Source organism: Chlorocebus sabaeus, chromosome 2 (assembly GCF_047675955.1).
Source record: "Chlorocebus sabaeus isolate Y175 chromosome 2, mChlSab1.0.hap1, whole genome shotgun sequence".
Lineage (NCBI taxonomy): Eukaryota > Metazoa > Chordata > Mammalia > Primates > Cercopithecidae > Chlorocebus > Chlorocebus sabaeus.
In genome coordinates this window covers 88,753,996-88,767,136 of record NC_132905.1, presented here as the reverse complement: position 1 = coordinate 88,767,136, position 13,141 = coordinate 88,753,996, and the positions used below count along the sequence as shown (strand labels likewise).

General features: G+C 45.6%; 1 protein-coding gene across 1 annotated transcript in view; it reads right to left on the bottom strand.

Moving 5' to 3' along the window:
- The window catches only part of CLIC6 (chloride intracellular channel 6), a 46,706-nt gene extending 44,245 nt beyond the window's left edge, over positions 1-2,461 (bottom strand). Inside the window, exon 1 of the mRNA XM_007967299.3 lies at positions 1,002-2,461. Within this exon, the coding sequence (XP_007965490.3) occupies positions 1,002-2,345 (1,344 nt within the window). The 5' untranslated portion in view covers positions 2,346-2,461. The remainder of the gene's footprint in view (positions 1-1,001) is intronic.
- Between the last annotated feature and the right edge of the window lie 10,680 nt (positions 2,462-13,141).

Sequence of the window (13,141 nt, the reverse complement as noted above, 5' to 3'; positions counted from 1 at the left end):
CAGAGCATTTCCTTTTATTTATTAAAATGTGCTTGCGTTTCAGCCAGAGAGGTTTAGACGGTAACTGGTTTCTATAAGCTTGAAAGTATTTCTGAAGGATTATGATTCAGCATGCAATGCACATTCTTGACCTTATTATCTCCAGCTTTCCTGGGTCTGGCCAAAGGTCCTCAGAAAAGGCTTTTTAAACAAAGATCCTGGTGTGAACTGCTGCTGGACTTTGTTCTTTTATTTTTCATGCCTTGTAAATAATTCCTGCTTAAAATCAAAACTTTCTCAGTGGTGTCTCTACAGATTCCCCTGCAGAATCCTTGCTCTCTTCCCATGTGAACTGAAGTTAAAAACATGACATACAAGCAGATGATGTTCAAGCCAACGGCATCTTGAATTCTTCCAAATTAAATGCTAAAACGTTCAATAAACACTATGTCAATAAGGCTCCACTTTCCCCCCTAAACGTGCATTGTTGGTTCTACCAAAATGGAATACCTTTTCGGAGTGGAAAACTTTGACCAGCTTTGGGTCTCTGAGATTGAGTCTGGAAGGCACCTCCCACATTCAACCTGCCTTCAAGTATTAAAGCTTCCTTTGGCAGAAATCCCTTTGAACACCAATAGGATGTGTTGTTTTTTTTGTTTTTTTAACTTTTTAGTTAATTCGTTAATAACCTCCTGACTAGCAGGGCCAGTTAGGATTTTAAGGACAAAGGACAGTGGGATGCTGAACCCACAACCCCACACCCTCATCGCCCCCCGTCGCACTCTCCATTGCCCCCACCCCCAAAGTCTTTGCTTCCAAACCATTGAGTCCTCCCGCAAATGCTCTGAAAACTCTTCTTTAGGAAATCCCCGCAGTCCCGCCTCCCTCCTGCGCATGGAAGCGCCTGGTGACAATCAGGACACCACCGAGGGCTCCTCCCCGCGCGTCCCTCTGGGATCTGAGATGACTAAGACCTCGAATGCAAGGGGGTCGTCCTTAGAGTTCAGGGAAGCGAGTTTTACCTTGACGAAGAGGGTAATGTCGTGCTCCTGCCCCAGGGCCCGCTCCTCGGACGCCTCTCCGTCCTCCCGGCGGCCGTTCATGCGCGTGGCCTCGTCGCCACCCTGGGCGGGGCCCTCCTCGGCCAGGTGGTTGCTGAGCTGGGCCTCAGGCTCCGCGGCGCACCTGGAGGCCTCCCCATGTGGGCTGCTGTCGGGGAATTCCTCCTTGCCCCCAGCTGCGGCCTCCTCACTTGGCCCCTCCGGGCTCTGCTCTCGCCTCTCCTCTTCCTCCGCTGACTCCTGCTGGGGCCCATCCCCTACCCCGTCCGCGACAGCGTCTGCCCTCGAGTCCCCGGGGGCCGCTTCCTCGGACCCCTTTCCCCCCGGGACCTCCGTCTCCTCCGCTGCGTCCCAGGCGAGCTCACCAGGGCTGCGCCCCGCGCTCTCCCCGGCTGCGACCTCAATTGCCTCCGCCTGGGGCGGGAGGCTGCGGTCCCCTCCTTCCTGCGGCTCACCCGAGACCCGGTGCGTCCCTCCTGCCGGACCCTCGGCGTCCATGCTGCCGCCCGCCGGGCCCTCGGCTTCTACCGTGTCCCCCACAGGGTCCCCCACTTCTACGCTGTCCCCCACAGGGTCCCCCGCTTCTACGCTGTCCCCTACCGGACCCTCCGCGTCTACGCTGTCCCCCGCCTGACCCTCCGCTTCTACGCTGTCCCCCACCCGGCCCTCCGCTTCTACGCTGTCCCCCACCCGGCCCTCGGCTTCTACACTGTCCCCCACTGGGCCCTCCGCTTCTACGCTGTCCCCCACCCGGCCCTCGGCTTCTACACTGTCCCCCACCCGGCCCTCGGCTTCTATATTGTCCCCCGCCGGGCCCTCCGCGTCTACGCTGTCCCCCGCCGCCCCGGGCGCGCTGCCTTCCGGGGCCTCAGGTCTCTGCTCCGCCTCCTCCTGCCTCTCAGGGGCCGCAGAGTCCTCCGGCTCCCTCTGAGCCTCCCTGCGGGGCTCGCCCTGCGCGCCGCGCCCCGGGCTCGCCCCCTCCACCTGCTGCTCGCCGCTTGTCTCCTCCCCTCCCTGGAGCACCTGGGCAACCTCCGGGGCTCCCTCCTCGGCCTCCGCCTCGCCGTGCGCCCCCCTGGTGCCCCGCGCCTCGGCCTCCGGGCCCCTGTCCGGCCCCCAGCCTCCCGCCTCCTTCACCGCGGCCGCGCCCCTTGGTGCCTCCTCTGCGCCCTCGCTCCCCTGCGGCCCCTCTACCTCCCCGCCCGCGGATCCCGGCTCTCTGGGTCTCTCAGCCAGAGGCGCGGGGACCTCCGGCGGCCCCTGGGGACCTGGGGCACCCCCCTCCGGCTCCGTGGCCTCGGCCATGGCCCCAGATCCCTGTCCTTGATCGGGACTCCTTCCTTGATGCTGCTTAGGGGTCGGTGGCGCTGGGCAAGGGGCGTGCCGCGGGGCCCTCTGTGCCCCTTGAAGGACGCGGGCTCAGGGCTCCCGCTGTAAAGGTTTAGCCGGGGTGCTGGGGCCTTGCGCGGGACCCTCAGGGAAAACTCCGCTTGGCCCCAAGCCTCTGCGCCCCTTCTGCCCGGCTGAAGCTCTCTGCACTCTTCCTCCACTGCGGGAGCTTCTCCCCGATTGCGCGTCTGCTTCCCACCCGGACCCCGATCTCGCCCACGGGCCGCTGAGGTGCAGTGCACGGCTGGTGAAGGCTGCTTCGCTCCTGCACCTTTGGAAGTGCCTGGCCCGCTGTCCGCTTGTCTGGGGTTGACCAGAAGTCCTTGGTGCCAACTCCATCCCCTGGGGCTTGGGCGGGGTTTGTCTTCCCCTCCTCCCTCCCATGTTTGGGTGGCCTAGGAGCTTGGCCAATGAACAGCCTTTCTCGTGACCCTTGTGGATGTTGATGAAAAGATTCTGGTTCTCCTGGCCGCTTGAGTGTTCTCTGGAATGGCTTCAACTTCCAGAGTCATTTAAATCACCCCCTCCAAACACACACCCCGACACCCAAACACCTAATCCCCACCTTACCCCAGGAGTGAAGCATCAAGCTCCCCCGTACCCAACTGAAGATGTCCACATTGTGCCAGGTGTCCAAGAGCAAGGGTGTAAATCCTGGAGAGAAGCAGAGGAGGCTCCGCTGGCCACCCTCCCATGTCTTCAGGGACCCCGGAGAGGTTCCAGAGGTCCCTCATATGGAGGCACAAGGAGCCAGTTGAGTTTCTCTGACCAGAGATGGGCGCTGTTGTCCCCGAGGGGTCACTTCTCTGGACCTGTCTGGAGGATCTTGGGAGCCCTGTGCTGGAAAAAGGTTACACCCTCGTCTCCTGGGTCTCTTAAGACTGTAAGAGTCTGTGTATCTTGCTGATTCTCCTAGATTTCTAAACTCACAACCAGTGCTTCTGCCTCCAAGTTAAAAGCTTGGGGATCTGGAGGTGGAGAAAAGAAAATTTAAGATGTGAAAGAGGGGAGCTATGGAATTCCCTGAGTTAGGGCTCTCCAACGATCACAGACCCAATACCTTCTCTAAAAAGGAAGTTGTTATGGTGAAAAGTATGTCGTAAGCTTATTATAAGTCAGGCTACTTCTAGTGGGTTACCAAGAAACTGGGTTACCCAAGGTAGCACTATGTAAACATGGTGGAACTGGGATCCCAGCTCAGGATTGACGATTCGTCAGGCTTTATATGGCTTCGATATTGGCCTAAGATACATGAGCCCCTGGTGTCCACAGAAGGTTGTTTTGGTTGAACGAGGTGGGGGTGTCTTTGATGTGGCTTGGGCCCACACCTTTGGCCATCAACAGAATGTGTCTCCTTCTAATTCCCGTTGCTCATCACTGATGGATGACAGGACGGGAGACCAGAGACAGCCAGCTTCATGCTACCTTTCTCCAAGGCTGGGCTATATGGGTAGGTACAGGCCAGAAGTTTCATCACCACAAAGTGGCATCTACTCAAAGCATGACACTCACACAGGTGAGCCAGAGATGCATGTGAGCTGTAAAAGCTCTAGGTGCCTAGAAAAGGAATCCTGTTGCCTTCACCAGGGCAAGATAGCAGCCATCACCCTTATCTTGTAAAGAAAGATGAAGTCAACACGTTCAGCCCCGAACAGCAGACACAGTACAGGTTTACAGTGCTTTATGCAAACCCCATGAGCCCAGATGTGTTTCAGAAAACATAATTGTTAGAAAGATGTTTGAGTGATTTTACTGTATATTACATAACATAGCACATCACTTTGTGATCAAACACATTAATATTTCTGCAGTAAGACAGATATACATCACTTTTGGTGAGACATGGTAAAATCATACATAGCTTCAGGCCCCCTGCCCCCAGTTGAGGTTCACCTCCAACCGAGCTCAAGCCATTCTGCTTCTGATTCTAGGTTGGTTCCCAAAAAAGCTTTCAGTATTCAGAGTCTTTTAGGATTTCAGAATGTATATAAAAGGATTGTGGAGCTGTGAACCATTGAAGAGCTCTGGTTTATTTGCACTGCTTAGAAAAAATGTGAGATTAGTTAGATGCATAACTTTGTCCTTAATAACAAACCAGCTGTCTTCAATGCTCGACTTTTACAAAGAACCGAATTAAAGACACTTATGTGAGTAATAATAGTTAGCAAATTCTTTTAGCAAAGTCAGTAGATAAGAATTTCTGTGAATAGCATGTCTTGTGACATTAGCTTGCCCCCCAAAGTATAAAACTAACTGAGAAAAGTATTTTCCAAAACTCGTTCAGGTTGGTGCATACGTATTTGAAGGCACGTGTGTATTCGCTCATTCAGGAAATATTTCAGAAACTTTAACTCAATCAATTTTAATAGAAATGTACTGGCTATTGCGGGGGGAGGTTGGAATTTCTAGAAAAACCTCCTTTTGAATTGAGCTACAGATGATCAGCTACTGTTTGCAGACTTGGCACAGCCAGAAACAAAGCTGTTGGCTGAGTGGCTGAGAACTGGCCTGAATAATGTCTTTGCAGAAAAACAATGCTAATAAAGTCTATTCTGTTCTGGAAACTGATCCTATGGATCACACAGGGCTATTTGATCTTACAGGGTTTGGATTTATTATTTTATAGGGTTGGGGGTCATTTACTCACTTGACATTGGCTCTCAAAATAACATTCTGTCCGCAGAATGTATAATCTTTCACTTAACGATAATAAGCCTTTTTAAATTTTCTATTGTATAATTTTGCAAATTTGTTCAATTTTCTGTAATTACATAAAGTTTATTTTTAAATAAATGCAGACTCAATGCTGAAAATACAGAAGACAGAAAATAACAGCTCTTTGCAATTTTTCTGTAACCACATTACTGAGAGCTAAATATTTTCTTTCAAGAGAGAAAGAGAAAGAGGCAGATTGTTCTAGACACTGGATATACAACAATAAACAAGATTGGGAAGGTCCCTTTTCAAATGGTGTAGAGCAAAAAAATAAGTAAACAAAGAAACGAGATAGTTTTGGATAATGTTAAGCTTTATATAGACACATATGCCAATGTGTGCACAGACATGCCCAAACTGAAAACCTCAGCTCTTTTCTTCCACACCCTACATCCAACCTGCCAGCAAATCCAATTGGCTTCACTTTTTAAAAATATGTATCCAAAGTCAGGCATGGTGGTGCACCTGTAGTCCCAGCTACTGGTGAGGCTGAAGCAGGAGAATCACTTGAGCCCAGGAGTTCTAGACCAACTTGGAAGCAGAATAGTGAGATGCCATAACTAGAAAGTATACACACACACACACACACACACACGCACACACACATAAAATCCAACCTCTTCTCTCTATCTCCATTACTACTGTGCCAGTCCAAGTCACCATCACCTCCTGTCCCCTAGATTATTGCCACCACCTCCTAACTAGTTCCTGGCCTTCGACAGTCTGCTCTCCACTCTGTAGCCAGCTGATCCTCTTTGGACATCATGAATTAGACCATGCCGCTTTCATGCTCAAAATCTTTCAAAGGTTTTCTGTCTCACACCAAGAAAAAGTCAAGTCATTATGCGTGAAGTATGAGGTCCTAAATCAGGCAATCCCAGTCTCTTTCTGGCTTACTAGACTTCTGCAGCCCCTAAAACACCAGCCTGACTGCTGTTCCTAGAACTCGTTGGGCCTCTGCCCAGGATGCCCACTATATTCTCATGGCTTACTCCCTTACCTTGCTGCAGTCTCTGATTAGTTAATCCCAAGCACTCTATTTCATTTTTATAAAATGGCTGGAGTGCAGTGGCGTGATCTCAGCTCACAGAAACCTCCACCTCCCGGGTTCAAGTGATCCTCCTGCCTCAGCCTCCCAAGTATCTGGGACTACAGGCGTGCGGCACCACACCCAGCCAATTTTTATATTTTCTTAGTAGAGATGGGGTTTTACCATGTTGGTAAAGACTCGATCTCTTGACCTCGTGATCTGCCTGCTTCGGCCTTCGAAAGTACTTGGTTTACAGGCATGAGCCACCATGCCTGGCCCAAGCATTCCAGTTTAAAACACAACCCCTACTCTTTGGCATCCTTCTCTGCCTGATTTTCCCCCATAGCAGTCATCTTCATCTGACACATAATACATTCTAGTTGTTATCTGTCTACCCCACCTCGCCCCACTAGGATGATGATTCTGTGAAAGCAGGGGTTTTTGTTTGTCATTGCCTAGAATAGACCAGGCACAGAGTAGAGCTGCATAAATATTTCCTGAATGAGTGAACACACACAGGCATTCAAATACATATGCACCAACCTGAATTAGTTTTGGAAAATACTTTTCTCAGTTTTATACTTTGGGGGGCAAGCTAATGTCACAAGACATGCTAGTCACAGAAATTCTTATCTACTGACTTTGCTAAAAGAATACTTTGGCAAATTCTTTTAATTATTAGCAAGGGCCCAGTTAGTTCATATAAAGGAACACAAAGGAAATGCCAAATAAATAGACTTGTGAAGGTCGCTATGAAGTCACTTAGAGACTTGCACATTGTTAACCTGGCCTCCAACACTAGATTAGCTGTTTAAATACCAGGGAGGGTTAAACAGAGGTGACAAATTGAGAGATGGATGAAAAGAAGTGAAAGTGTTGATAATTAAGTAACTTTTAATAATTATAGAGTTCTTCTGCCATACATTATAAGGAATCATGAAACAGGTAAACTCTGGGATTACAAAGAAACCTTAAGGGCTTATAAACAATGTGAGGGTTTGTTGCTTTTGTTGCTTTTCCAGAAGGAATGGCCTCATTTCCACAGAAATCTGTTCTTTCTCTAGCAGGTATCTGCTCCTTTCAGAAGAGCCCTTGGGATTATAATGTATCTGTAACATTTAGATCATAGGATACACTTAGAACTGACTAAAGTTTCTGCTTGCCTGGAATTCTTCTCAAACTGTTGCACTCACTTACCTACAAGTGGCCCCAAACCCGCTTCTTAATCTGGCTGGCTTTCCTCAGTTACTTGGTAAGGTACATTTCAGTCAAAAGAAGAGTGTCACTGCAGAATAGGTTATCCTAGGAGGCAGGGATTTCAAAGCCTGCTAGTCAGTAGATCCTGAAGCATGTACACATCATCTTGCAAGTCAGTAAGAACATTGCATGGAACCGACACAAATGACAATCATGGTTAAATGGGTGGTTCTTGGGTTAAATGATCTGATTTAAATCCCTGTCCTATCTTGTAGTAACTGTATGATCTTGATTCAGTTTTTCATCTGGAATGGTGAGGATTATAAAAGGAACACCATCATTGTGAGTTGTTTTATTGATACATATTTGTACATATTTATGCAGTACATATGATGTTTTGTTACATGCATAGAATGTGTAATGATCAAGTCAGGGTATTTAAGGTATCCATTACTTAAAGTATTTATCATTTCTATGTGTTGGGACCAGTTCAGATCCTCTCTCTTTGTTATTTTGAAACAGACAATATATTGTTGTTAACTTAACCATAGTCACCCTACTCTGCTATCACACATTAGAGCTTATTCCTTCTATCTAACTGTATGTTTGTACCAATTAGCCTACTTCTCTTCGTTGTCCTACCCTTCCACATTCCCTCTGCAGCCTCTGGTATCTATCATTCTACTCTCTACCTCCGTGAGACCAACCATTTTAGCTCCCACATGGAAGTGAGAACATACAACATTTTGACCTTAACGTAATGACCTTCATAGTGACCTTCAGTTCCATCCATGTTGCTGCGAATGACATAATTTCATTCTTTTTATAGCCATATAATATTCCATTGTCTGTGTGTGTGTGTATATATATATATTTTTTATATATATATATATATATATCACACTTGCTTTATCCATTCCTCTGTTGATGGACACTTAGATTGATTCTATATCTTGGCTACTGTAAATAGTGCCACCATAAACATGGGGGTGCAGGTATCCCTTTGATATACTGATTTCTTTTCCTTTGGATAAATAACAAATTAGTGAGATTGTTGGGTCATATAGTAGTTCTATAGTTAATTTTTTGGTAAATCCCTTTCTGTTTTCCATAGTGGCTGTACTAATTTACATTCTCACCAACAGTGCCCTTTTCGCCGCATCTTTATCAGCATCTGATTTTTTTTTTGTTTTTTTAATAGCCATTTTAACTGAAGTAAGATGGTATCTCATTGTCATTTTGATATGCATTTTCCTGATGATTACTGATGTTGAGCATTTCTGCATATACCTGTTGGCCATTTGTATGTCTTCTTTTGAGAAATGTCTATTCATGTCCTTTGCCCACTTTTTTTATTGTATTATTTGGTTTTTTACTGTTGGGTTGTTTGAGTTTCCTGTGTATTCTGGATATTAATCCCTTACCAAATGATAGTTTGCAAATATTTTCTCTGATTTGACAGAATGTCTTTTCACCCTGTTGATTATTCCCCTTGCTGAACAGAAATGTTTTAGTTTAATGTAGCCCATTTGTCTTTGGTTTTGTTGTTTATGCTTTTGAGTTCTTAGCCAGTTTAAATCCAGTGTTTCTTAGCTAATTTTCTGTCTAGATGATCTGTATAATGCTGAGAGTGGGGCGTTGCAGTCTGCAACTATTACTGTACCGAAGTCTATCTCTCTCTTTAGATCTCATAATATTTGCTTTATATGTGTGGGTTTTCTGGTGTTAGTACATGTATGTTTATGATTGTTATATCCTTTTGCTGAATTTGTCCCTTTATCATTATATAACAACTGTCTTCATCTCTTTTTACATTTTTGACTTGAAGTCTGTTTTATCTGATATAAGTATAGCTACTCCTGCTTGATTTTGGTTTCTGTTTGCATGGAATATCTTTTTCCATCACATTACTTTCAGTCTATTTGTGTTTTTACAGGTGAGATGAGTTTCTTGTAGGCAACATATAGTTGGCTCGTGTTTGTTTTTTAATTTATTCAGTCAGTCTGTATCTGTAATCCACTTACATTTAATATTATTATTGATATGTGAAGGCTTATTCCTGTCATTTTATTAATTGATTTCTGGTTGTCATGTATATACTTTGTTCCCTTCTTTCTCTCTCATTTTTCATCATTGTGGTTTGGTGGTGTTCTGTAGTGGTAACATTCGAGTCCTTTTTCTTCCCATTTGTGTGTCTGCTCTACCAGTGGGTTCTATACTTTCATGTGTTTTCATGATGGTAGATATTATCTTTTCATTTCCAGGTATAGGGCTCCCTGAAGCATTTCTTGTAGGGCCAGTTTAGTGGTGATGAATTCCCTCAGCTTTTGCTTGTCTGGGAAAGACTTTATTTCTCCTTCATTTATGAAGGATAACTTTGGCAGATTGGGTTGTTTGTTTGCTATCAGCACTTGGAATATAGCATCTCATTCTCTCCTGGCGCGTAAAGTTTCTACTGACAAATACACTGTTAGTCTAAGGGGAATTCCCTTATAAGTAACTTTATACATTTTTCTTGATGGTTTTAGAATTTCGTCTTTGTCTTTGCCTTTTAACAGTTTGATGATAATGTGCCATGAAGACCTTTTTGAATTGTATCTATTTGGGAATCTCTGAGCTTTCTGTATCTGGATGTCTAATTCTCTTGAATTTTTCAGCTATAATTTCATTAAATATATTTTCTATCCCTTTCATTGTCTCACTGCCTTCTGGGACACCAAACATTTTAATATTTCATCACTTCATGGTGTCCCACATGTCACATAGGCGTTGTTTATTCTTTCTTGTTCTGAGTTATTTCAAAACAATTGTTTTCAAGTTCTAAAATTATTTGTTTCATCTAGTCTATTCTCGAAGTTTTGATTGTATTTTATATTTCATTCAGTAAATTCTTCAGTTCCAGAATTTCTGTTTGGTTCTTTTTCATGATATCTATCTCTTTGATAAATTTCTTGCTCATATTCTGAGTTGGTTTTTTTTTTTTTTCCATTTCCTTGCATTGTTTTTCTGTGTTCTCCTGTATCTTACAGAGCTTCTTTAATATAACTATTTTGAACTCTTCCTCTGGGATTTCATATATTTCTTTTTCATTGCAATCTGTTGCTGGAGTATTAATGTCTTCCTCTGGAGTTACCATATTTTCTTGTTTTTTCCATGTTTCTTGTGTCCTTACATTGATATCTGCACATCTGGTGTAATGGTTGCTTCTTTCAATTTTTTGAACTTGCTATAATAGGAGAGGACCTTTTTACTAAAGATATGTCTGTGGTATTGGTTGAGTAGCACACAGCACTTTGGCCTTGATTCTTGGTGTATGCAGTAGTATACGCTCCATATGATTTCTTCAGTTGTAAACAGAATCCATGCCGTCTGATTTTCTCAGTGGCTTAGACTGTGGTGTTAGTATAGGCTATGGTGAAGTGTTTTGCTGGGGACAGGAACTATTTGGCACCAGTGCATTGATGACAGCAGTGGACTGAGCATGCTTGTCCTTGGGCCTCAGGGCAGGGTACACTAACACTGGTGTTAGCAAGTCCAGGTGAACCAATTCTTGAGCCTCTAGGAGGCTTGCTTGGGTGACAGAAGTGGCAGTGGTAGGCCAGGTAGGTGGACAGATCCTCAGGTTCCTGAGCAGTGGGCATGGTGTGGGCAGTGGCAGTAGCAGTGGTGGGACAATCTGGCTCTCACATGGTCTGTGCTGGTGTTGGTAGTGGCTGGGACAGACTGGGTAAGCCAGTTCCCAGGCTTGCAGGTGGCATGTGCAAGTGAGTGCCACCTGTAGTGGTGGCAGCAGGTTGGGTCAGCCCATCCTCAGAACCCCAGGAGGAATGCTTAGGTGCCAATGATGGGGCAGGGCACTCTCCAGGGGCAGGGTGCTCTCCAGTTTCCAGGTCCCCAGGCAGCATGCTCAGACACTGGGGAGGGAGGACAGAGCTGGGCTGCATATAAGGACTGGCTGTGTTAGGCAGAGATAAAGTGATTTCCAGGCCCCTGGAGAAATACTCAGGTTAACGTGGCAGCAGCTGCACTGCAGCCCTGCTGCTTTCAGTGGCAGCATCTTTAAACAAGTGGCTGGGGAGCATGCTTTTCAGCCCTGGGCGAAGCTGCATAGCCTTTTTGTGGGCACTTGTAAATGCATAGGAGCCCTGCTTCTAGGGGTGGCAGGATCACCACCAATGGCCCGTTCTTTGGCTCTAGTGGCAGCAGCCAGCAGTGGCACTTGGCTACGAGGAGGGATGTTATTGGGGCTCCAGGGATGTGGAGATGCAGGAGCTGTTGGGACCCAGGGCAGGATGCACTCTGGTGGAGGCTAGACTCTCAAAATAGCACTTTGCTATTTAGCTGTTTAGGACTCAGGGGGTGTGTAGTACCCAGTGCGAGCTTCCTCTCTGGAGCAATGCTGTGCCAGTGCATGGTCTTTAGTTAGCTGCTCATGCTAATCTCAGAGCCGGCATGGATTGAGGGGCTTTCCCATGGGTAGAACTGCAGGGATCTGCAGTGGAAATGTAGGCTTCTGGGGGTCACTCACTTATCCTTTCCCTGCATTGGGGAGCTTCTTCAGGATCCTAGCCAATCAAAACCGAGCTGTCTGTCTTACTTCTCTCTTCCTCCTTACCTTAGATGTTTCCTGTCACTTCTCTGTTGAATTCCAGCATTCTGTCTTAGGTGATCTATTTAAAATATGACTAACTACTTGCTATTTTGGTCCTAGTTTGTGGAGGGAGTGAGTACCAGATGCCTCTCATGAGCCATCTTGAAGCTCCTCTTCTGTGAGTTTTAAATTGGATATAACATATGTATCAAACTTAGCACAGCATTTGTTATTGCTAACATTATGACCCCTCGCCTTAGCAGCTGAGGCTATAACTTTATTCTAAATTCATTCTAACCTGCTATCTGGTTTCTTAATTCAGAATACATTAGAAACAGCAAAATAGAGCGGCTGAAACAGTTGTCTTCATGAAAACAAAATGCTTAAATTGAAAGCAAAAATAATGCTTGAACTCTTAAGTTTTAGTTATGAATAAGGTTTATTTTCTCATTTCAAATGAACAAAAAAATGACTTATTGATTGAAAGAAAGAAAAAAGGAAGTGAGGAAGAAAAAGAGGGAGGGGAAAAGGGAGGGAAGAAAAGAAAAAGCCTGATATGCCTGACATGTAGTCGATAACAATGAAGGAAAATTTCAAAAGTAAATTGATGATTGTGCATGTTGGGGAAAAACAACATAGATATTTGCTTTTATTTTGTTATATTAATGAATTGGCATCATATTATTGGGACAAAACCCCAAAATGTGAATACTTCAAGTAGAATAACTTAATTTAAATAAACTACATATAACTATTTATTATATAATGATTCATCTTGCAAAAAACAGACATTGTATGTCAATTAGAAATTTACATTGGGTGTGGTGGCTTACACCTGTAATCACAGCACTTTGAGAGGACAAGGTGGGTGAATCACTTGAGGTCAGGGGTTCGAGACCAGCCTGGCCAACATGGTGAAACCCCGTCTCTACTAAAAATACAAAAATTAGTCAGGCATGGTGGTGCATGCCTGTAACCCCAGCTACTTCGGAGGCTGAAGCAGGAGAATCACTTGAACCCAGGAGGGGGAGTTTGCAGTGAGCCGAGATCATGTCATTGCACTCCAGCCTGGGCGACAGAGTGAAAACTCCATCTGGAAGGAAGGAAGGAAGGAAGGAAGGAAGGAAGGAAGGAAGGAAGGAAGGAAGGAAGGAAGGACGGAAGGAAGGAAGGAAGGAG